Raw genomic sequence first — 27,001 nt, forward strand, 5'->3', positions numbered from 1 at the left:
CTTGTCCATTCCTGCCACCCCTCAAACCCAACAGCTCACGTATTCTCTCAACCAACCCTCTTTCATATTTTTTTTTCTCCACCTTGCTCATCTTTCATTTTAATTTCTCGCTCGGATGCGATCCAGATGCTGGCCACACACACCCGAGCAGCGCGGAAAACAAGCCCGAACCGTCTCAATTCCGACAGCTCGTAAACCCAATGTCATGCAAAATCACCCCCCAAAAATGCATAAGTGTCAGAAGAAAAAAAAATAACTGTTTCTCGACTACCAGCATAGGAGGCAGCTACTGTATTGTACACAGTGCCCTTGAACGCTGGTATGGAGCGTTTAGAATCATTTGTAGAATTTGCGGTTTTTAAAGCCCCCAAGGTTTTAAGTACCCGGTGAAGCTGGGGTGACAGTCATGAAAGCGCTGAATTTAGCAAGGAGCGAGCCTAGATTTTCGACCTAACAAGAATCATGTCGGAGATCGAGTGAAAATCGCCAAGGTTGACGAAGACTGAAGACTTATGACGCATGGGGAAAATCCAGCATGGATGTAGGTTTGTAGGACTATTGATGTGATGATTTCATGTCCGGTCAAAAATGTCAACTTGTAGCTCTTCTTCCATATCAAGTCATCAACTGTTTGCTCACTGACCATTTTTTTTTTTCCTGAGCAGCCACCTGATAACCTAAGGAGAAATTGAAGAGAATCAGGGAAATTCAAAGAATATCTTTCTTTCTTTTTTAATCTGTAACTGACACTCTGATCAACAGGACGAGCAAGTTTATCTATGCTTATCCTCTGTCTCTTGAGATGTGTCACGGATTCTGGGACTTCAAAATACGTAATATATCTTCTTTATGATCATTAATGGGATATATCAAATTAGCCCATTGAACAAGATTCATGAAGAGTCAAACGTGATACCAGCAAGGTCAAATAGAATAACCATATACAGTCGAACCTGTCTATAGAGGCCACCAATTTAAAGAGAGACGAAAATAGTGGCCACTGTTGACAGGTGGCCGCTATGACATTTGCTCCTGCGACAATTGCCTCCACGAAACATCTGCACGCTAAGCCAAACATAAAACCTACCCCAAAACATAACCCTAACCCTAATCCTAATCCTGGCATCAAACTAAACCTGAAACCCAACCCTTAGTCCGTGGAGAAAATAGGAGCATATTGTCGATGGAGAAAATGTAGTGTCACTGGCCGCTATAGACAGGGTCTTTAACATGACTTTTCTCTCGGATAGATTTTTTTTTTTACTGGTTGTAGGCCTATAATAATATGGCAGGTGGCCGCTATAGGCAGGTCGTCGCAAAGACAGGTTTGACTGTATATTTTAAACCAACTGTTGTTTTATTGCTGCAGGCGAAAGCGAAAATCCTCCCTTGACTGATTACTGCCCTACTTTTAGGGGGTGCTAGTACTGCGCAGTTAATTTTGTCTTATTTTAGTTTTTATATGTACGTATAACTCATGTAAATGAGAGGAGAAGAGAAGAGTTTGAAAGTTACGTAATCAACAAAAGAAATAAGGATGCGGGCAATGCGTCAAAGCGAATCATATAGGCGTATATTCTCTAGAATGCTCTCGCTTTCATCAGTGATAAGTCAAGTATATGGCAGACAGTGCCTTGAGCAATGTCACTGCCTTTGGTTGGTTTATTGTTCCATATTTCATTATTTTGCAAGTAAATCATAACATAATCAAGAAATGGAATGTATACAATTGCCGAATACGGCAAATAAGAGAAGACAGAGTAATTCATGTGAAATATGAGAAATATTTATAGAATCATTCCACCTCATCAGGAGTTAACTCGTTCCATACGGGAACCTGGTGGCGTGTGTATTATGTCTATACGGATTTCAGACAATATCCAGACATCGATCAGTCCCCGCGTCTTAATACTCAGCTGTAGTTTGATCAATTTGAAAGTAAAATTCCGTGTGCTCGCTTCTTTATCTACACGTCTTTCCTCTTCTCCTCCTTTCAAAGTTCATAATCTTTCCTCCTCCTCGTCTTCCTCTTTTTTTCTTCCTTCATCCTCTGTTACTCCTCTTCTTTTATCATTCTTTTTCCGTCCTCTGTTTGTACGCCATCAATGTGCCATTATTTTCTCTGAACTCTTTTTTCGGCGTGTGAGGTGATGCGAGGTGACGGCTTGGAGGTCTATATTATAGTTCTTTTCTTGGTTTCGAGGGTGACAGGCCTTTTCTGATAAAGATGCGTCTGCCGGTTTGATTTACTGCCTGAAGTGAGCGCTGGACCATAGTGAAGTCAATCTTCCATAATGCTTGCATTGCTTTCTTCCGTCTGTCATATTTTATGACGGTGCGCGCATGAACCGCGGCACTGCAGGGGTTTCCACTGAAGCTAGGCGACAGCCCGTAAATGTGAACGATTCGCAGTTCGTGACTATGGTGGTCTCAATGCGTCAAGAGAAAAACGAAGAAAAGAAGGACTATCGATGCTCTAAACGTGTTTCTTACACTTTAGCACCACCGCACACACAAAAAAGTAACAGTAAAAATAGCACTAGAGCAACATTAATCTTGCCACATTTAACGCTCGCTGTTCAAGGAGAAACACCGTCAGATCCAATATAGTATACTGGATCCACATTGATTTTAACGATTGTAAGACACGAAAATGATTCTTCGGAAAGGTACCATTTATTATAAAAATGAGTCTTTCTTTGAAAATGTAATCGTGCTTCGACCTAGGCGTTTGTGTGAGTATTGTCTATGATCAGGGTAGTGCTTAGGCCTATACAGTGAAGATATAGATATACACTGTATGCAAACAAAAATGATACTGCTGACGAGATATTTGAAGTTACCACAATAGACATGAAACCGCAAAGAAAAAAAAAAGGAAAATTCACTTACTTTACCAGATTTTTTCCTCCAGAACCATTACAGGGAAATTCTTGACGGGCTGAAAATATTTAGACTAATAAGAAAAGAGTTCATGTCCATATGAACAACAGTGAAAATGTTATCACAATCAGGAAAAAAATGAGGAAGTTATTAAATTGTGAAATTTCGCTTCGTTTGCTTCACAGAACACTTCTCGAACAGCCAATATGAATATGCAAAGAATTAGTGTGAACACAATGTCTTGAAATATTTCCAGTTCAAACGCAATCATCTTATATGTCCAGTCTCATTGCACTTCACTCAAAAAGAAAAAAAAACGGCTCATGGCATTTCCCAGCAACTGCGAATGTTTGCCATGACCAATTAAGTCACCTATATAATAATAATGATAATAATGATAATAACAATAATAATAATGATAATAATGATAATAACAATAATAATAGTAATAATAATAATAATGATAATAATAATAATAATAATAATAATAATAATAATAATAATAATAATAACAACAACAATAAAACATAGGAACATCTCTAAAGAAATTAAAAAGAAAAATAAGTATAAAAAAGATAAATAAATAAGTGAATAGAAAATAAATAAATAAATAAACTAATAAATATATAATCAATCAATCAATCAATCAATCAATCAATCAATCAATCAATCAATGAAAGAGGACAGAGACGGAGCATCACTGCAAATGCAGAGTGTAGGATATGTAAAAACACCACCGACACGATTTTCGGGGGAGGGGGTAGGAGGAAAATGTAAAGTATTTCGTTTTGCTGTGATGTTGCAGAATCATATGATTGAAATGTTTAAAGAGCATCTGCCACAAATCTGCCCAAGTTGCATTTCTGAATATTAGCTGGACTTTCCTAGGGCACGCACAATCATGTCTGGAACCACGGCTTTGAAGGATCATCTACATGTACTTTACTTCAAGACATTATCAGAAAATATTAATGATCAGTTGTGTTCTATAGGGAAAAATCATCAAATGAAAGGAATAACAGCATTTTACAATGATTGTCTCTCGAGTCTTTAAAGGACAATAACATGAAGTCAGCATAGAATATAGTTACTGTCTTTCCATTCGAATGATTTTCTCTTTTCAGCCGTCATCTTCTCGTCTGGAAGGAATGGTGTTGAATATATTGTACATCAGTTATAGAAATAGGATGAGTCATACGGGCTAAATTTAACGCAACATGTTAATGCTACGTTTTCGCCGTCCTAATGCGATGTTAAAACAATCTGAAAACCTGTATTTATTTTCACATCTCACTTCTGTGTATTTTTCTCCACTTCTACCCCCTCTTCTCTCGCCCTGTCTCCCCGTCTCTGTGTATATGTACAGCTTCGCTGCAGGGCTTACGAGGTGTGGTGCAGCAAGGCGAGATGGGAGACAGCTCGCCGACGGGCATGGCGTGTTCGACGGGAGCAGACCGTAAGGGATTTTTGCTGTCACCTCCAGCTCAGCAGACGGCGCATCAACAACCACACCCTATACATCAAGCGACCTACTAGGCGCGGAGGAGGAGGAAGAGGAGGAGGAGAAGGAGGAGGATGGTTGACACCACGAGATGGGGCGACCGAACAACCGTGTCGCCGTGCCCAAAGTCGCAGCAGGCGCGCCTCCGCTGATAACTGGGATTTTCTACCACCCTTGTGTGTACTGACGATAGCCCGGGTGCAGCCCAGTTGGATTTCGCTGGTTTCCGATGCTGCGAGTCCTTCGGGTGTATAGCAAGTCGTGGGTGGATCGGTTTGTTCTTCATCAGCGAGACAAACGCACAGGATTCCGTATGACGTTACCGTGGCAACGCCGAGCTGTAGTCTGCTCATTAACGTTTGGATGGGAGAACAATTATTTCAGCGTTAATTGGGGCACAGAGACTGGAAGACTTTGTGGATCAAAATGAAGCCACTTTATTCTTCCTCTTCAGATGAAATTAGTATCGTATTAGCGTTCAAGCAGTGACGATTAGCCTCCCGCAGTTTCTCTGTGAGGTGATGTGAGTTTCCCATTCGGAGATGGGTTTGGAGCCATTGACTAAAAAAAAAAAACACTCAGCTCTCTCAGACGTGTTTGTGACCTGATTTTAGAGTAAAATGGAAGGACACGATCCTGAACCTCCAATATCCAGACATCGAGATCCCTGCGTAAGTTTAAAATGACTCGGGACGGAGGGGGGCTTGGGGCTTGGAGAGGGGTGTATATCCATCCTTCATTCATCCGCCCAACTGCTTTTTTATTCTTTTTAAAGCTTGGTTTAAAAAAAAGCAGATGCACTAAATCTTTGTAATTTCTGATGATGGCGGATATAGATATACAATGTCACGATATTTAAAAAGACAACTTAGGCAAATGTAATGAAGGATATTTTAAACCGTTTCTTGTGCACTAAGGTACAGACTTATTATTTCGTAAAATTAATGATATTGCTTAAGTCTCTACTCTGCTGTTAACAATGCGAAACTGTGTTTTAACTCGACTTATTAGAAGATTGGTTTTCTGCATTTCGAATATTACGATAATGTCTCCTGTTCCAACATTACGTTCAGGACTTCTGCAGTAGCAAAAACAGCGGGAGATGTAAAGGCAATATACAATGAGTCGTAAGGTCTAGAAAAGAAAATGTAAGCAGTGCAGATTATAATTTGGTCCATTTGCTACTTTTAAGAACTGTCATGGCATGGACGCAATAATCCTGAAGAACACTTACTTAGACTATGTCAGTGCAAGACAATCTTCTCGGAAGATGCGGTGCGTGAGGACATCCAATTCGGTGTGGGTCTCAACTTGAAGTCTGAGCTGGATGCCAAAGAGATACTGGCAGTGCAAACAATAAAAAATATAAAAATTGATATCATGATATTTAAATACGATTTGTATCATGTACATATCTTAACGAACTTTTATTTGTACAGAGTTTTGACGAAATGTACTGAGATGTGTTTTTTTTTTCTTCTTTGCGAAATCGTTCATTATGTATCATTCCGTTTCACAAGACCGTCTATGTTTTCTTTGTTATATATTATCGTCATAGTGGAGTATGTGTGTAATATTTATTTTATCAAAAAAAAAATCCTTCTGTTCGGGATTATCTGCTGAAGCCAAAGATACGTCGTAGTAGCCACCGTATCCGGATTTCCTTCTTCTTCGACATCGGAGCTGTCGATTCTTTGAAATGAATATTCGAGTTATATTTGCCTACAAATGACACTGACACAAAATGTTGCAAATTAGATATGCAATGAAAAAAAAATAATATTTGAAAATGACAAGAAATGAATTCGAAGATATCACCTTCCATGCCTTTTTGATTCTTTGAGTGCATCTAAATCACATTGATAGATATAGACTGATTTGTAACTGCACCACACAAACGAAATAACGGCAGACATTGCTTTCCTTTAATAACAAGTATTTCAGAGTTAAATTATCCCTGGAAAACTGTGACCGTTTAGTACGACAACTGTGTGAAAGATGTGAAATTTCATTCTTTTCCAATTACTAGATTTTTTCTGTCAGGGTTATGCCGTATGAAATATGACATCAGTTCCAGTCATAATTCAATTGCAATATCAATTTATTTCCGCTTTTTTTTTTCAAGAATACGACAATGTACAAACGAAAACACGAAAATAACATAGTAACAATAATATCATGGATCCATGCGGATTATGATTGTCATGTGAGTCGATTAGCTTTAACTTGACTGGACGCTGGATTATGGATCTTTTTCGTAATCTTTTGCAAGGTGGAGGGGGATGAGCTTCTGTGAGCGTTGCCTGTCGCAACAGAAAATTAGATTATGATATATGAAGTGTGATTTACAAGTCACTGATATGTTTCTAATTTCTTCTCTCTCTCTTTCTCTCTCTCTCTTTTCCATTGGTTCGCTTTTCGATATTGAGGCAATGTTCTATCATCAAACAAATGAGTTCAGTTGGTTAAAAACTTTGTGACTTTGATTTGTTTTTCCCGCCCATCAAAAGCAATGTCTTACAGGATACAAATGATTTAAAACACTTTTTTTTTCAACACCATACCGATGATGTATTTTCCTCTTTTCTTTAACTTGTGAGCCGTGGAGACGTGATGCATTTAAATGTCTAAATGTGTTGAATAAAAATATATGGAGAGATATGCATTAATGTGATTTTGACTGTAATCTTTGCTTCCATTTCCCTGCAAGTTGGTGCCAGCGAAGCATTGTTGCATTATTACACAATGTCGTCTGTGTCATTTGATGTGAGGTCACCTCGGAAAACAAACTTCTAACGAAACCTCAGAAGACGAGCTAGTGTTCAATATCAGGTTTCATGAGTGAAGGAGAAACAGTAACTGGGCCGATTTTCGTACACTCAGTAGACCTCCAAGCAATAAGGAGAGGTCTATCTGAAATTTAGTTCTGATGTTTGAAAAAGCGCCAGCTAAAGGCGATCATCACACTGTCCAGCAAACTCCACAGTTTGCCAGAACTTCTATTTTTTAAAGGTAGTACGTTGCGTGCAGTATCTTGTCACTGTCGAATTCAGGATCACACGTAGCAAACGAGTGTAACCTCATATTGAATAGAAATGGCGCGCGTCTCATTTCCAGATAGACCAAATTTATTGATTCAATGTTGCAATACCAAATCTTTTAACCTATAAGCTTATATATCTTATAGAAATGTAAATTTCGCATTCCTCTTTCACCACTGACCTTTTTCGAATGCTATTCAGGGCTACACCACTATAGAAGGCACTCACCAAAAAGAAAAACTTAGAAATAAAGAGAAAGAGACAGAGAGAGAGAGCAACAAAAAAAAAGAGAAAGAGCAACAAAAAAAGAGAAAAGAGAAGAGATTGGTTGAAAGAAAAACATTTCATTTTCAATCGTTTGGTTTCAAGAAGGGGCGCACAACTCAAATTAAACTCGAAACTCGAGAGAGTGAGAGTGTGTCGAGAGTCGTCAAGACTCGTGAAAGCACAGGATTATTGAAATGTGTCAAATCATGATCACAATAGAAATCGCTTCACTTTCACCATTATTCTATCCATACATCACAATGACAATTGCGAAATACACTTCAGATGTTTATTATACGGACGAAAATACAGGTATTGTTCTACGAGTCCTTTTTAAAGAAAAACACTTAAAATTGCTTGTATGAATACATTTTTAAACAAATGTGGTATCAGTATCCCTTTCCTACGTTTTTCAACGCTTTTGTACTAAATGAGTTTGTCTTTCCTCTACATGTCTGTGCTTTTCTTTTCATTGCTTTGGTTTACAAAATTACCCCCCTTCATATTTTCTCTCTTTTCTTTGTCAGCTTCATCATAATAATGAATCTTTGTTGCGATCTCATGGTGTGCGCATGCGCATAGTTATCTTTCTCTCACGATGAGCTGTAATTTGAAGCATTATTGGTTGATGAGGTGTTTTTTTGTTTTTTTTTCAGGATGAGATACAAACGTAAGTGAAGCTCTTGGACAAAATACAGTATACTGTTTTAAAGGGTACATCCGGGACGAATTAAAGTTAGTCTGAAAAGAAAAAGTGAAAACTTACAAGCACGACCATGAAAGTTTAATCAAAACCAGATGAAAATTAAGGAAGTTATCAAATTGAAATATTGAATTTGAATATGCAAGTAATGAATTGATGATGTCATCCCTTTACAATTTGCTATAAAGAATGTACATAAAATCACGAAAACTTTCTTTTTGTATCAAACGCAATTATCATATGCCCAAGTCTAAAATCCTGATATATCTTACTGATCATTATTTTGAAGTTATTTAACGAAGAACAACGTTATGTCTTAGACCAGAAAAATACAGATTTTTTGCCAATTTTGGGGCACAGTCAATGGAAGATTGTGAGGTGATGATATCATTAGCGGATCTTTGAAATTTCATATCTTCCTTAGCTTTACTCCGATTTTGGTCATTATAGTTTACTGTTATTCTTGTCATATTTTACTCTTTCTTTTCGAACATACTTATAACTGACATGGAATTCCCCTTTAAAAGTGAAGGGCGATACTTCAGAAGCAGGAAATGGACGAGAATCGTTGAACGTTGTGTGCAGCAAAGATATGGCGACTAAGATGACATGAGTCATTGTTAATGGATCGAACAAAAAGAGATAACACACTAGTAATGTTTTTAACAGCGAGGAAGTCTTCATTATTCGATTACATGGTTTCCCAAATGCGTCTTCTCTGTGTGAGACATTGTAAGAAAATAAGATAAAAGTGCATTTTCTTTGGGTCTATCAACACATTCCACGGTTATAGCAATGCATGCTGTATTCTAATAGTATATAGTAGAAGTACACGGATAGTGGATAGTATATAGTAGAAGTACAAGGATAGTGGATACCAATACTAGTACATGTAATAGTAGTAGTTGCCGAAGTAACGGCGTGTAATATCACCCATGGTTGCCTGGATGAAAATCATTATTTTTGTCGTTGATATCTTAATTATCATTCCTCGGTAAAAGTCTTAAAAGAAAGAGGAAATGTTTGAAAGAACAACAGCGATTGTGATCAAAGTGGGATAGAATTAAAGGAAGTTATGACATTGTGAAGTTTCGCTGAGTTTTGCCAAGCAATTCTGGAAGATTCGAATAGTTGATGTGACTGTGTTAAAGATCCAGCTGTTTTTCATTTATTGTGTAGAAAAAAAAAATATTAAATGAATGTTTTCTGCTTTAAAAGTGTAAAACATGATATCTTTCTATGCTGAATAAATTCAAAATAATAAACACTCAGATATACATGTATTATGATATCCAACTGGATCATGAATGTTGCGTTGGACAAAAATGAATGAATAAATAAATTGATTTAAAAAATAAAAACATATGAAAAACCTGGAAATTTCAAGATTTTTAATGTTAAAAAAAAAGTATATCATGGAAAATTGTCAGATGATAACATCATCAACTCTCATTTGCATATTCACATTGACTGTTCAAAAACTCCTGTGTGAAAGTTAGATAAACTTAACAGTTTCATGATTTCCCTAAAGTTTATCCTATTTTGTTCAAAATGATTTACACTTTTCCTATTCAGCTTTGCCCTTTTGGCTTTTCAGACGAAAACCGGTTCGGATCAGACGTTTGAGATTTACATCATTATCCACTATAGATTTTTTTTTTTTTTTTGCAATATCATTAAAGGGGTAGTATAGTATTGGCTGAGGTGAGGATTTAGCTTTTAATTTTTTTTTGCAAGATACTTAGACCCCACTTTATGAAATGATAAAGAGCATACAATTTTTCGGAGGAATTCAAAGTTAATTTGACGAAAGTCTGTTTTGAAAAGGCTGAGATAAAAAAAAAACCGAAGTAAAACAAAGCAATCCTATTAAAGGTGGGTCTCACCTTTTATTAGGATCGCTTTGTTTTGGATATCTCAGCCATTTGAAAACCAATTGTCATCAAATAAATTTTGAATTCCTCTTAGAACAACGCATTCTTCCATATTTCATATGAGGTTTCTCATTATCTCAAAAATCATCATCAAAAAAGTGAAGCCCCTCTCAACCGAAACTATACATCCCTTTAATCTTTTCCATCATTTCTGCTTTCAGCATCAACGTATTCAATAATCGTCATTATTAACACTGTCATTATCATCTTGAATCATGAGACAATTCTCATGTCGTTATTCTTTTAATTTCATTTCATTTCGGTTGAAAAATCAGGATAACAATGTGTGAACGAGGATGACAGAAAATTAAAATAATCATTATATTCGTGGTCACAGATCGTAGCAGTAATGATAACGAAGCCTCTTTTTTTTAGGTCGAAGGAGGGAAAAAGGTTTCATCTCCGTCAAGTCAGACGAGAAAATCTCTCATCATAAGCAAAAAAGTAAATCAGGAAAATTGGTCTCTGGCGTAGGCTTAGTGATGATAAGCGCATTGCCCCATGGACTCCTCCGCGCATGCGCATCTCATCCCGGGATGAACCTTTTGCAGTCTGTCTGGCGCCGTTACAAGTGCGGGACGCCACGGAGGTGGATGATGGGGGAGGGGGAGGGGAGGAGGTCTCACAGTAGGGGATAGAGCTGGGCGGGGATGCCTTCACTTAAAGTGAAAAGTCATGTTCAAGTTGACATTAATAATAAGAAGAGTTAAATCAAACAAACGGAGAAGTAGAAAAAAAAGTTGTAGGATTTCTAGGGTTTTTTTTCACAAAACAAAGATATTGTAATGGTCGGAAACGCCAATGAAGTAATGTCCAAAGTAAATGCCCAAAATAGATGAGGCGATCGCATCAACCATTCAACTCTGTCAATGGGCTGAACAAAAATCTTCACTAACTTATATTCTGGTTTGAGGTTACATTAAAAAGAATTACATGAAGAGTTCAATCGCAAAAAAAAAAAAATTAACTCCATTGATGTTGATTTCAGATATTTGCTCTTAAAGCTGCTAATAACACAGGGAATGATAAGAAAATATTGGATATTTTTCTATCATAATTTCAACCATGTTCCTCTTTATGAAACAAGTGAGGAATTGTTGGAATGGTTTTATTTTGCTCTATCTGATGATGAACTTTTCTTAAAAATTTTTTAAAACGGCGCTTAAAGGGGAAGGCTAGTAACTGATCAGTGGGAATCAGTGGAAATGCTGGGAGATGATTGTTTCAATCCTTATGGGATTCATTCAAGAGTTCATTGTATATCTATTGTTGTGTGAAAATGATTTGCTTCAGAAATGGTCTCATATTCAAGTAATGTGCAGTTTAATGCTTCCAGGTTAGCGTCCCTGGTCAGTGACGGAGCATTAATCTGCACATTACTTGAATATGAGACCGTTCTGAAGCAAATCATTTTCACACAACAATAGATATACAATGAACTCTTGAATGAATCCCATAAGGATTGGAACAATCATCTCCCAGCATTTCCACTGATTCCCACTGATCAGTTACTAGCCTTCCCCTTTAATACCTTTTGCGATCGAACTCTTCATAATTATGATTATAACTAAGGAAATACAGTGTATACGATATATATGGCGTTAAACCACCAAATAATTCGAGTAACATTAAAGTGATTACTTTGATGGGAATTTCACAAAATTTCAAGTACAAAATGAAATGCCATGACATCATGCCTTATATCATTTAATTTTTTTTTTTAATTTGCGCTCCATAATTTTATGTAGATGTTCATGTCTAATGAAAGTCTGACGTTCTTTTGTTTTAACACTATGTTCCATAATCACCATCCATAGCACTGCATACAGCATTAATTTGGTTTCCTCCAAAATAGTTTTACAGCAATGTTCCTCATTGCCAATACATTTGCTTGTCAGTATGTGTTTGTTGTTATTGTTGTTGCTGTTGTCATCATGGTCTCGTTGCAAATTATTCGGCAACCGTCTCAAGTAAGAACATTATGCTACAATTTAAAAAAAAAAATTGTATGCAAATATGGTAATGAAGTGAAATTGTGCATCACTTATACCAGTAGCTAATGAGAACATCGGGAAGATACTTTTGGCGGAAATGTTACGTGCGAGGAATCCCATCAGAGAAGGGGGAAAAAATCAGGATACAGAGTTGAATGACGTCAGGAACGGTAGGAGTCATTTTAACGATATTGCAAAAACGTAAAAGAAAAGGAGTGTCTTGCTATTTTGTGACGTCATCAGTTATCGGGGAAATGATAAATACAATTGCTTCAAAACTATTCCTGTCGTATGAGAGCTCACGTAGGTCCATGGTTAAAGCCGTGTTTACTTTAACAAGTTTTGAAAATGTGACTTTCATGACTATCTTAGCGCCGACATTCGGAAATGCTGACTTGTGCACTTCCTCAATTTAATGACAAAGTTTTGATGACTCCAAGTTTCGTGTGAAATCATTGTTTTCTTGCTATTCTTCTTCTATTACTACTGATGCTGCTTCTTTCTGCGTTCTTTTTCCTTTCTCCTAATCTTTTCTGTGCCAATGAGTCAAATGTCTTCAAAGTTCACACACGTACCTATCGAGAGGAAATAAGCGTTGCACACAGAGGGTTAATGCTTGGATACATTGAATCATGCTGTCACATAGCGACGTGAAGTGCGTGCATACTGTTGTGGCCTAGCTTCCGTGAGGAACAAAACATCCCGCGTATCGGTCGTCGCAGACAACCTCTTTGACCCTTTGAGGCCACCATAGCGAATTTCTCTCCTCTCGCACGCACGGGTCAAACCTAGATATTTTTTTTTTTCTTTCTGCATGGAGTTTGTCGCGTACATCTTTCGTATGTCAGACCACACAAGGAAAAGAGGAATTTTTATCCACTAACGACTCGATAACAACTACCCATATAAAAAGAGGTGATGCTTCAATAACTGTTTTAAAGGAGCACTGCCAGCAGTTGAGTCTCCCTGTTTTTCAAAGACTGATTATTTAGTAAAAAGAAAAAAAAAAGAAGCCACAAACACAGTTTCGAGCCAAGTTCGGCTCCTTCTCATAAAATACTTGAGACTGCGATGGAACAGATTGCACCTATCGACAAAGGTGCGCGGCTCTCACAAAAGCTTTTGGACTGAAATAACAATATGACTTTGAAACTGATACAAACTAATCAGTATACATGGCATGTTGTAATAGGGCAAAATTGCTCCAGTGCAAGAACATTTTTGTGATGAGCATTTTAGTTGTTGTTGTTATTATTATTATTGTTGTTGTTGTTGTTGTTTAATCTACTGAGAGTGCAGTGAAAACTATAAAATTCAATGTGCCTTGAACGAGGATCAGCTCCCCACGATTTTTACACAGGATGTTGACATGCATTTCTTTACAATGACATGTCTTGTTCTCTTCGGGTTCCTGTTCCGAAGTCTCTCCTCTCTCCTCTCGCTCCTCTCGTCTCTTCAGCGGACATCTCTTTCCCCTTCCTCCTCCTCCTCCTCCTCCTCCTCCTCCTCCTCCTCCTCCTCTTCATCTCACCGTGTCTTCTCGCCTTTCGTTATCGGGCAAATCCAAAATGGACCAGATGACAGATGGCTAGTCCGCCCAACTAATTATTTGACTTTAAAGGGGCCCTGAAATCCAAATGCATGTTGATCTGTGTTGATTTATAATACCCTCAACATCACTTTTGCGGTGAAACGAATATCTAGAAACATTCCATATATTTTCAATGATTTTTTCTTCTGTTTTTCTTCAGATTACTTGGGAACGCCCACAAAAAATCCTTCCAAACCAATCAATATTCATATTCTTGAGATGACATCATCTGTCAATCATTGCTAAAGTGCTGAAATATTCAACAAAAGACATTGGAATGCACCTTCCCCTCGACTCAGCATAACTTGCAAGTTCCCTCGCCATGTCTTTTGTTAGTCACATTGATATGACAGAAACATGCAAGTTATGCTGAGTCAAGGTGGAAGGTGCATTCCAATGTCTTTTGTTGAACATTTCAGCACTTTAGCAATGATTGACATATGATGTCATCTCAAGAATATGAATATTGATTGGTTTGGAAGGATTTTTTGTGGGCGTTCCCAAGTAATCTGAAGAAAAATAGAAGAAAAATCATTAAAAATATATGGAATGTTTCTAGATATTCGTTTCACCGCAAAAGTGATGTTTGGGGTATCATAAATCAACACAGATCAACATGCATTTGGATTTCAGGGCCCCTTTAAGTCCAGCCCTGTCGGATTTGGGCTTAGCACGCAAGCGACAACGGACGGACCGCGCGGGGTCCCTCGCTCGCCCAATCAGGACAGCGTGACGAGGTTGTGCGATCCATCAGGGGCGCTTGTCGAGGATTGGGGCGCGAGGCGAGTCGGGCGCTAACAGAGTAGCGTCCGCACCAGATTCTGCGGGTAGGTACGGAAAATATTTTGATAAACAAAAAACAAAAGGCGGCCCAGATAATGTTATATACCCCTGTCAACCTGTGCAGGTCAGAGTTGTTGGTATTTTTTTCCTCGTTATTTTTCTAAACTACACTTTCGTCCACAGACGCCATTTCTCTCATCATTCCATGTTCTATAATCACATCAGGCGGAAGCATCAATTATTATTCGTGGTGCGCATTGTAAGAACTGAAGTGCAGGTACACACTTGTATCACAGAAATAATAATGACCACTAAAACTGAAACGTGTAATATGAACTCGAGTATTGAAGGATAATGAGCTCCATTAAAGAGTGCTTGGAGCGTATGGGTGCTTGCCAGTCTCTCTTTCTATTTCTCTCTCTCTATGTATATTCATTTTGTAATGAATATAATAATGTAATGTAATATATCTTACGTGATACAAACCTATAATGGCGAAAAAAAAAAAGGACAAAGAACAAAAACCCTCTTCATCCTGGCGGGGAAATGTATGTTTTAAGACACAAAAGACCAAACAGCTTAATAGAAATCGCATTCTCCATCAGCGATATACATTTACAGCTGCATATAGGCCTATATATATATAATATATATATATATATATATATATATATATATATATATATATATATATATTTGTGTGTGTGTGTGTGTGTGTGTGTGTGTAAATATACACGCATGTATATGATGTCGTACATGAGGATATGACAGTAAAACTGAAAAAAAAAAATATTGAGGGCACTGTGGCATAGTGGAAGATATTCTTTCCTTGTAAATTGGAGGTTCCGAGTTCGAACCCCGCCCTGACGTGCCCTGACGTCCTTGGACAAGATGTTTTGTTTTTTTTTTCTTTTTTTTTAAGTTCAATTCAAATTTATTACCATTTTTCGACTGAAAAAGCCACCATGTCCCTCTCGACCCATAGGTGTAGGGCCTATAAATGGGTACCTAGAAATCGCTACAGGGTAACGGAAGGGCAACTGCTGAACAGGCTACCCTGGAGTCAATGCCTTGAACGATGATGATGATGATGATGATGATGATGATGATAATGACGATGATGATTATTATTATTGTTATTATCATTATTATTGTTATTATTATTATTATTATTATTATTATTATTATTATTATTATTATTATTATTATCGTTGTTGTTATTATCGTCATCATCATCATCATCATCATCACCATTATTGCCATTATCATTATTATTTTTGTTATTAATCGATAAAATTGAAGGGGAAAAAACCGTAGAAATTGCATGTCGAAATCTGACACGAACATTTATTGATGTTATTGAATGTCCATACACAATGTACTTTCAAAGTATTTACAAAGTTACCGTCATTACAGACACCAGCATAAATGCTAACTCACCAAGGCACATCCTGAATACCCAAATTTTTATAGTTGAGTCAAATTTCGAAGAGTTATCACCTTCTCAAATGTTGCCATTAGATTTTAAAACACACTTACACTTCTTTTATTTGAATTCGCAGGCAAATTTTGGACAATCTTTAAAAAATGGCTTACCGTGCTACCAGCTTTTCTTTAGAGCCATTATTTATAATTTGCAGATGAAAAAAAAAAACAGCTTTAGTGCTTCAAAATAGTTGTAAAATATGAGTTAGGGATAGAAACAAATAATGAAAAACAAAATGCTAAATCAATATAATAATAATAACGATAAGAAGTGTTGAATATACAAAATCTGAACAATAGTTTTATGGGTTTTTTTTTTTCTAGAATAGACCGTCTGCAGTTATGGTTTACATAGAAAATAAGTGATAGCTCCTTAATATGTTTTGCTGCTTTATTTTGCGAAAATTTTATATAAGGTAGAATGTTTTGTGATACAACTAAACTATGTATGCATAAAAAAAAGTGATAGTTTGAAAATTTTTCTTTTTATCACAGTGGCTTTAAGAATCGTTGTGATCTTTCAGATTATCGCAGCTTTCGTCAATCTCTGATGACTTTTGCTGTTATTTTCATCAAATGTATTTGCATAATTTGTTGGGAGACGCATCACACTTCATTTGCGCAACCCCGTTTAATATGTTCATTTCAAATCATTTCATGTTATTTAAAAAATGTTCAGGATTTTCTCTCTTTTTTTTTCATTTACTTCCCAGGGCATCATAGAATATCAAAATTATGGTCAATATGATTTGTCACCCAAGGATTATTAGAATAATCAAAAGATTTACCTGGAACACTAAATTGATTCTACTACATGTATTTGAAATAGGTAGGTGGGTAGAGAACGATTTGAGTAAAACGATTTGGGTGTTAGGTACAATTCTCTCAAGAAGCACTCAGCATTAGTCATGTTCTCGTTAAATGTCAGCGCTCTTCTTTCCAAGAATGACATTACGTCTCACACGAAAAAAAAAAAAAAAGGAGTTCAAATCATTCGATCTCGTAAAATTGTGTCCGGGTGAAGACGCGAACGAGGCTGAATCGGATCTGACTGACCCGACCGAGTGACGTCACATGTCACTTGTCAAGTTCGCCGAGTGAAGGGGTAATTTACGAGGCAGCGGGGAGATTTTATCCCGAGATTGCAAACGAGAGCGGAACTCGACGAGCGATGGCTGGGATGTCAGATTACGGAGGGGCGTACCGGACGTCCGAGAGGAACGACGTCGGCGGAGCGAACCTGCCGTTTTGGGTTTGCTCTTTTATGAAGCTTCTTGTGTCCCGTATTACAAGAACGTGGAATAATTGGCTGAATGCGACATGAGGTTGACGTTTTTCGCTGTCACGTGACTCAACATTTGGCGTGGTTTATGTTTTCTTTTTTTTTTCTGGATTGTGTTTTTGTTTTCTCAAATTATGATGATAAAAACGAAACACAAGGTATGCAAGCAACAGTGGCAGGACCCTCTGAGAGAGCCGGGCTTCCCTGCGTACATAAGACCATTATTTAAAAAAAAAAAAAAAGTAACCTCATGTAAGAGGGAGAAAACTTTTTTTAAAGCAGAGCTCTACTTGGACGGCAGTCCCGTCGGAACGAACAGAACATGAGAATTTGCCTACGAATCTACAAAGCCTATTATACCTACTATACACACAAAGAAAGAAATGAAGACAGCTGCCAGGATTATTGTGAGCAGCTGCTATCATCTTTTCTGCTAAGTGATATCTTAGCTTCTTCTCTTTTTTTTTTTAGTTCATCGTAAGCATAAAAATGGATGCCCGATTAAAAATCACGCAACATCGCTTCATGAGATGAACGGACATGTTCAAATCGGCTGCAACTGACTGGAAATACACCATGCTGTGTTCACTAATATTCTACCAAAAAAAAACAAAAATGGAAAGTTCCCATGCAATCTGTCATAATCAAAATCTTACACCATTTTGATGTCGTTTTCTTAGGCCTGTCGAATTGATGCTCTGATAATAATATTGTCAGAACATAATCAATTCAACAGTCCTGCCACGAGAATATCTATATCACTGAATTCTTCGTCAACAATCAAACGACTTTAACTATCTCGTCGAAAGATCAGTAGAGATGCAACTCTAGAATAACTTGTTATTAATGATATACTTTTGATAAAGAAATATATAAATACGTACAGATTACGCTATTAATGAATATGCATGTATTCCAGCTGCCATATTAGGGATCAGAACCGTCACTGGATGTCGTGCGAAAGCTCGGTAGTCTAGTGTGTCGCAACCAGGAGTTCGTGGGTTCGAATCTAGCCAGAGTATGTATGCCGACGATATCTTATCATGGCTACTACTGAAAACTCTGAACATTCTTTTCTACTAAGTGATCTCTTAGCCTTTTATTTTTGATTCATCGTTAGCATAAAAGTGGATGAATTACAAATCAAGCAACATCGCTTCATGTGATGAACGGACATGTTCAAATCGACTGCAATTTGCGGACTGGTGCTTATTTGCGTCGATGAAGGGCAATTCGTCAATCAGTCGCAAAAAGGGAGAAGTTGTGAAGTTTCCCTAATTTTAGACAAACATTTCTCGAGTAGTTGATGAATATGCAAATGAGAAAGTGCAAATTAGTAAGTTGTTAATACACATATACCATCACCTCACAATTTACCATTGAGCAAAAAACTGACGAAAATGATTTTTTTCTGGTATAAAGGTGTAAAACATAATGCTATTTTTGGCTGAATAACTTCAAAATAATGAGTCAGATTTTAAGATTTGAGACTGGAACATTAAAAAAAAGGGAAAGTTCAAGAATTTTTTTTCACTTATTCTTTCAATTGTACTCTTTCTTTTCAGACTAGCTTTTAACTCGTCCGAAATTGCCCTTTAACTACAAAAAAAAAAAATATATATATATATATATATATATATATATATTTCTTATACTTCTTTTCTGGAAAACGTAATGTAAATGATCCACATTTTCTTTTGTGAGACCACAAACAAAACAACTGTTCAAATTTCTTTCCGAGATGGGGCACTTCACACAAGTGTCTCTATTCTCTAATCTATTCTCTCATATACTGTTTCGTTTATCCTTCGAAATTGACCATGTTTAGTTCACACTGCTGCAGTCCTAGAATTTCTCAAAAGATTTCTTTTTATTCCGCATGAAAACTATTCTAACAGAGGAGATTATTTCTAAAAGAAAAACTCACATGACGTTTTGAATCACTAATAATGTTGATAATCACGTAAACAAAACACTCTTCTTTTAAACGTTCTTTGTTGACTATGCTTCTTAACCTGTCAGTCTGCAGTATTAAACCGATTCTCTGCGAGGATATCAAATCTATACATAGACTTTGCACATGAGCAAATTCCCGTATAGACACAGCCAGGAAAATTATGATCCCCACTTCATCATCAGAATGGAAAAAGGCCTACTATATAGTAATGAAGAACTTTAGAAAAATAAGATTGGTCATGTTTAAATTAGCTGGAAATGAATTTCGGTCAGAGCTAATTTAATTTTTTTCTTAATGTTTAAATTGGCTCTTACGGAAATTCATTCTCATCTCAACATGTATGTATACAAATTACACGTACTTCTGGGTTATCGTTTTAGAGAGACAGGTATTGAATTCAATTTCAGTTCTATTAAATTCAGTTACATGTAATTCAATTTATTTCTGCAACTTTTGTCAAGAATACAATATACAGATGAAAACATAACAATGATAATAATAAGACACTTTTAGTATAGAAGTTAGTTTCTCTACGAAAAAAAAAAAGAAAAATCACGTTTTATTAACAAATTCATTAAATTACTTAAATGCAACGTACCGTGAATTTCTCTTTCATGTTGTAGGGGTCGTCACAATAAACATAAATATTGCAGCTTGATGAGATGATAGCCCTTTTTTCATGACAAAATGACTAAAAGCATGCTCTTCGGGATTCACGCACAGAGGGGGAAAGCGCAAGTGAGGGTGGGGGGAATACATGAATAGTCTGGTTTAACTTTACATTAATGTCTAATGATTAATGTGGTTATAAGCCTATAATCAAAAGGATATATTCACTAACAAAACTATGCGTTTCTGTTATAGTTGCTATCTATACTAAACTGTAGTTGCTATCCATAATATACTGTATTTGATTTTTTATGGTTGTATTCAATAAAATCAAATCAGAATCAATGGTGGGCGAACTAAGTCACATAATGCAGAATGGTTTAATAACGGTCATAGCGATACACAAGTGCATGTTGGATTAGTCCCTTTTGAAGTATTGACGTACATTCAAGGAATTCATCATGGTTTGTGTTCAACAACTACCTTTTGTACAGTATTTTGAAATAGTGGTTCATTGGTTTTAATTTGAAACTTTGAACATGAAATGCAACAGAAGATCTCCCACTGTGTATGTAGAAACAATGCGTACCGGTAACGAGAAAGCCGTATAAATGTGTACTAATGTTATTATTTTCCATCAGTGTTCAAAGCTCGTACATGTATTTTGCGATCTGCGAAAATGTTTCAAAATGGCTAAGTTTCCTAAAAATGGGCAATAAAAGAAACTCACGCTCGGAAGGTGGAATCGAACCACTCTGTCGCTAGACAGCTACAGGTTTGAAGCCTGCACACCACACCAGTGAAGCTCATCCGAGCAACTACCCCGTGGGTCTATTCCGTATTTATACCTTACAGTGCGTCCGTTCGCTGCTCGCACTGTGCGTATCGCGGCTATTGTTGTAGAGGACTATTCGCGCTTCTTTTCGTAATACACATTTGACCAAGTTAGTCTGTGTTGCAGACCCATATTCGCCAACGGTCATGATTCAACGCCAAACCCATAAAATTCGTGCAGTTAAGATAATTATGTTCTGTTTTAGTGTTTAAAAACAACTTGATATATATTTTCAGACATTCAATAAGTAAAAAGTGCATAAATGTTATGAAGTCTAATCTAACAAACATAATAACATACCACCATAAACCAGTGCGCTGATATACTAGTAGCACACTGAGGTGAAATGAACACCTTCAGTAACCCAATACGTGCAACAATAATCACAGCTTTGAATATTGAACGAGAAAAATCATGAAAAAGTAAGTAGAAAGCTGAAGAGGATGTGTGTTAGGATTAATAATGTAATCATGAACCGTCATTAATTTGTTTTTCTCTTTCGTGTTTTATCAGTTACCGGTGGTTATTTCATGTGTGTATATTTAGGGCCCTCTGATAATACGCTGCGTTGATATCCAGAGTACTTTGTACTTTCTCTCTCTCTCTCTCTCTTGGTTATGTTTTTATATTATTTTCATTGTGTCGACGTGCCTCTTTATGTAATAAAGTCAAATAAGTTCGATTCCTGTGGTAGTTGTTATCTCAGCAACAATCAAAAGAAGAATTTGAAATTTGTGTCTGAATTTAAGCCTAGACTTTGACTAGACAAAGGGCATTTCATTCAAATATGTCATACGAAAAAAAGGATCGTTATAAGGCTGTAAATGCTTCTGCCAGTGGGGTTCTTTGGCTATTGTATTTTCCATTATGTACTTTTGGGACTTATCAAAGTTCACTATGTAAAAATATAAAGACAAGAGTTACGATCTGCATCAACTCTTTAAGGCAACACCAGCTCAAAGTCTTTATTTGTCCTGTTAGAGTTTTGTTGGAGTTGATTGTTTCATTAGCAAGGACTCAACTTGACTAACTTGACTTAAGACAAGTCGGGTAGTATTATGTAGTGACTCTACCTATTAACAGGAGTCGGACATTTTCATCCAAACGTCATAACCAGTGATTGAGGGAAGGTATTTTAATGGAAAGATATCAAATTGTACTGGGACATGACGTATAAGATAATGATAATGATAATGAATAACACTTATATAGCGCTTAAAACTGATGTGTAAGCGCATTAATCTGGAAAAATGTATAGAAGTAAGATACAGCATTATGTACATATTAATTATGATATAACAACAACAACAGCAAAAATACAGGAAGATAAAGCAGGAAGGTACGATTCCAAGATTGTGTTTGCTCCATTTCTGCACCGTTCAAAAAGTGATGACGTTTGCTCCATGGCTGGCTGGATTATAAAGACGATATCCAAATGCATGTTGCCACTATATCAAGATTATTTATGATGATCTATGAGCAAAATAATTACCATCCTGACAAGCCGATAACTTCATGACTTAGAGTACTAGTATTTAACACTGCTGCTTATTGAAAATGTTTAAAGGGATGGTACAGTATTGGTGGAGATGAGAATTGGGCTTTTAACTTTTTGCGAGATATCAAGAAAACACTTATAAAATAGTACAGAGCATACCATTTTAAGAGGAATTCAAAGTTTATTTGATGAAAATCGGGTTTGGAATGACTGAAACATCCAAAAACAAAGTAAAACAAAGCAATCGTAATAAAGTGTGGGTCCCACACTTTATTAGAATCGCTCTTTTTTGGATATCTCAGCCATTTCAAAACCAATTTTCATCAAATAAACATAGAATTCCTCATAGAATTACATGCTCTTTAATATTTCATAAGAGGTTTCTCATTATCTCACTAAAAATGTTAGAAACCTGAAATTAGGTCTCAACCAAAACTATACGATCCCTTTAAAATGGTAAATTCGGTCACTCACAGATTTTGAGCATTTAGCGTTTATTTCTATACGTTCTTCTTGTTTCTGATAGCTTATTTTGACACAACAGCACCACAAGCTCTTGTAGAATATCATATGACCATGAAGTTTAGATTTTTTTTTTCAAACTAGAAATATTGTTCAAAGGTTCATTGCAGCAATGAATGAAAGAATAAGTAAGAAAGTGAGTAAATAAATAACTAAATGAATTAATTACTTAGTTAATTAATCAATTAATAATTAAATGAATGGCTGGATGAATGATTGAATGAATGAATGAATGATCAATGTGTACTAAATTTGCATACGTACTGCCTTTGCCAATTAATGACCTGATGTGATGATAGTAATGCTGTTGACGTACACAGTCATGGTAAAATAATATATTTTGTTATGTATTACCATTACAATTATTGCTATCATCATCATTGTCATGTTTTTTTTTTATCATCATATTGATATAATCATCGTCATAATCGTTGGTACACAACCATCATAATCAATATGAAATCAACAGAAAAAAAAAAACAAACAAGAATATTATCAATAGGCCTACTGGTAGAGATAGAGATATCGATAATGCCTCAGGTATTTCGCACCTGCATGTGCAATAAAGAGACGTGGGGCTTATGAGGTGCGAATGCTATGAGCACAACACCATGAACGCTCGCATTTGACATAGAGCTATGGGTGCGTCGCGAAGTATAAAGCGAACACAGCATCCAGGCTCTCTCTCTCCCTCAATCTCCCCCGTGACATGTGCGGGGGAGAGAAAACGAGGCAGAGGTATAGCTGACCCCGGCGATCCGACCTTCACCCATAATGCCTTTGTTATCACACGCATATCGGGCCTCCGGGAAGAATTATCATCATTAATATTATGATTGGCTTCCACACTCCACGGCTCTGAGGTGAGGTTGTCATTTTAAAGGGGTTCTCGAGCTTTTCCAGTCTCAACCAGTCATTCCGTCGACTTTAGAATTTGAAGAGTCTTCATTTAAGAGATGTCGAGGGGAACTTCACATTATACTCAAGAAAGTTAGCTTTCCCCTTTCCTCTCAAAGCCTTGAAATTTGTTCCACCTTGTGAACCATGCTTGCCAAGTAAATTCGTTATCTTATTATGAATAAGTATGAGATGAGTATAGCTAGTCCAGGTTTGCTGTATAGTTCTGTCTGCATGCGCGAACTATTAAAAAAAAATGAAACAAAGAATGAAGGGTTTGTTTTCAACACTCAAAATTGTTCAAATTATATCACATAATGATGATGGTATGTCAAACACAAATTGTCTTGAAGCAGCACTGAATTAACAAGGAAAAGATGACAGAATTGCATTGAACTGAACTGAAGTTATTTCATTTCCATTTAACAACAAAGATATATCATTATGATTATAATTATTATTATTATTATTATTATTATTATTATTATTATTATTATTATTATTATTATTATTATTATTATTATTATTATTATCATTATTATCATCATTGTTATCATCATTATCATCATCGTCATCATCATCAATATCACTGTTATTATCATTATCATTATTACAGAACAGTGAGGATAGTATTTTGATTTTCTTTTCATTTGAGCATCAATAGTATAGGCCTAGTTGCTAAAGAAATATTTTAGTGAATTCGCTATCCTCTCATTTAGCTGCTGTAATAAATGAAAGAAATGAAATGAATGAATGTGTCAATTTCAAGCTGTAGAAGTCTCGAAATGAGACATAATTCTTCCTGTAGCAAAAATGGAATCCGGGCTGACAAACATCAATAATTATTACTGAATTTCAATTTGTATCAAAACAAGATTTTTGTGACGAACCAGACTCCCTTATCTGGAGGTGCTGAAGGACCTTGCTATTTTTTTCATCTCCATAATATTCATGATGCGTTTATCTAAAAATTTTCTGAGGCAGGATGACAATCCTAAACGAGTTCGAGGCATTTTCGGGGGTCAATTTCACAATTTCACCTAAAACTGAGAGGAAGGACGGAACGGAGTAGGGCCTACATCGTGCTGCCTTTTGCTATACTAAGGTATAAATAACATTATGTATTTAATAGACAAAGCATAATTTGTGCACTCATTGTTACAATGTGAAGATATTATAGCGCTGCTTACCATACAGTAATAAAAGAACATAAGGTTTTGTCATTGTTGTTTTCACGATGATCCAGATGGTGAAGAAAATTAATCACAAGATTTATCTGCCTAACCATGAATCTCATTTTTATCGATTGACTTTCAAGTGAGGTTATTCCAGGACAATGCATCAGCTACTTGAGAGAAAGAAAAGGAGAGAACGGAAAAGAAAGAAAAGAAAGAACGAAATAAAGGCTGGCTGCGAGCTGCGTGACGAAATGAAATCTCAGTAACGTGTGATTGTAATGCTGTCACAACATGTCCGCTCAGCCCGAAGACTTTTACGATCGAAAGTTATGGACCTCGCGGCGTAGATTTACGCGTTGCGCCCAACAATATTGCCGTTTTTGTGACGATGGCCTGCCGTCCACTGATCACTCCGATCTCAAACGTGAATTTATATTGTAAAATTCTCATCTTGAAGAACAGACTGATCCACCGCCTGCCATATGTTTTTTCATGCTTGTTCAGGTTTGTCTTCACCCTTATCTTGCGTACTTTTTTTTTCTTCTGAGCGTCTTTCCAAAGTTTCAATTACTGGCGCATTATTTATGGCATTGTTTTCATACAGAGGGGATTATCAATAAACATTGCATGGACGGCTTGACCCACGTGAAAATATAGAGAACATAAAGTTGAAACAACGGCACAACAAAGAATCTAGAGAAAAACAGGAATTGAGGGAAAGAAAGATGAAAATAAGACCAAGATTCCGACAGATATATACACATATTTACGTCCGCATCATACACTTATTGAGTCTCACAAAGCTTAAAACAAAAACAAGAACGTATACATCTTTATGAACACTTATATGTATGGTCTATGTCAGTAACACTCTCTTGAGCTTGAAGTTTATATTCGGCAAATGGCCCAAAATAAAGCAGGAGGATGGGTGGAAATGGGTGAAGGTGGATTTTCGGAAGACAAAATAAAATTTGTGGCAGTGTGAACAAACACTCTTAATTCTTTCATTGAAAATTCGATGGTATTAACCATCATGTCCTATGTATGAGTTTTCTTCAATTTGTCTCCCTCTGTATGCAAATGAAATTATTGTAAGATCGCAACTGCTGATCTACATGTTTTAACAAACATTTTCCGACATGTTTGTTAAAAATGTAGAACAGCAGTTGCGATCTTACAAATTTCATTTGTACAGAGGGAGACAAACTGAAGAAAACTCGTACTATATAATGATTATCACCCCTCCGCTTGATTCATCATGTCTGTTACCAATCTCTGTTTGATAAGATTAATAATGAAAAGATTCAATATTGGAGTAAAACAACGAGCAACATTTGAGTAGGAATTGTAAATACCTAGGCCGTTGTACAGAGTTGATTTAGAATGTCATAAGGGGAGATCATTAATGTTTCTACAGCTTGACAATACCTGAATAGTTCATTGCTACTCTCATCTGATTTTCCCCGCTCTATACCCCCCCCCCCTTTTCTCTCTCTACAAAAGCTGAACTTAGCAACATTAAACTGCGTTAGGACATACCTGCTATTATCACTGATTGTCATTTACTTGTACAGTTTCACAAAAGAAAAGCAAAATGCTGCTAAGCTTATGTAAATCATTAGCGGGCAAGCTCTTCAACACATTTCAACCAGCACTATAAGGTATTTGGGACAATGGGCGAGTAACCAATGACTCAATCTCGACTTTTTCGGATTGGTCTTAGAATTGGGATTAGGGTCTCTATCTTGCTGTTATGTTCTTCTTCGATTTAGGCGGTTTCTTCCTATAGGCTCTTCTCCTCGTTTTCTTCCCTAAAATCCATTAAGGATGCGATTATATCGGGAGTAATTTGAAGTGACAATTGACAAGCCACCGGTTCGCATGTTACACAAGCCGTCCCCGACGCAAGGCGTGGAGCTGACGGTGAGCTTCGCCGAGAGCTCCCGGGAGACGAGGCCGGGCGGGGCGTGAATTAGGGGCTCGGATCGCAGATTTGGCGGCCCGCAGAGCCCATAAATCTCGCGCCGTAATTCTCGGTGTT

General features: G+C 36.7%; 1 protein-coding gene and 1 non-coding gene across 2 annotated transcripts in view; one reads left to right on the top strand and one right to left on the bottom strand.

The window, feature by feature from the left end:
* LOC140233003 (forkhead box protein F1-A-like) overlaps positions 1-4,980 on the top strand; it is a 49,036-nt gene extending 44,056 nt beyond the window's left edge. Inside the window, exon 2 of the mRNA XM_072313109.1 lies at positions 4,250-4,980. Coding sequence (XP_072169210.1) covers positions 4,250-4,419 — 170 coding nt within the window. The 3' untranslated portion in view covers positions 4,420-4,980. The remainder of the gene's footprint in view (positions 1-4,249) is intronic.
* A 15,779-nt stretch (positions 4,981-20,759) lies between these two features.
* Trnastop-uca (transfer RNA opal suppressor (anticodon UCA)) lies at positions 20,760-20,846 on the bottom strand. Its single transcript has one exon. It is a non-coding gene; the product is annotated as a tRNA-Sec (tRNA).
* Positions 20,847-27,001: the final 6,155 nt, after the last annotated feature.

The sequence above is a fragment of the Diadema setosum genome, chromosome 9, assembly GCF_964275005.1.
Source record: "Diadema setosum chromosome 9, eeDiaSeto1, whole genome shotgun sequence".
In the NCBI taxonomy this organism is placed as follows: Eukaryota; Metazoa; Echinodermata; class Echinoidea; order Diadematoida; family Diadematidae; genus Diadema; species Diadema setosum.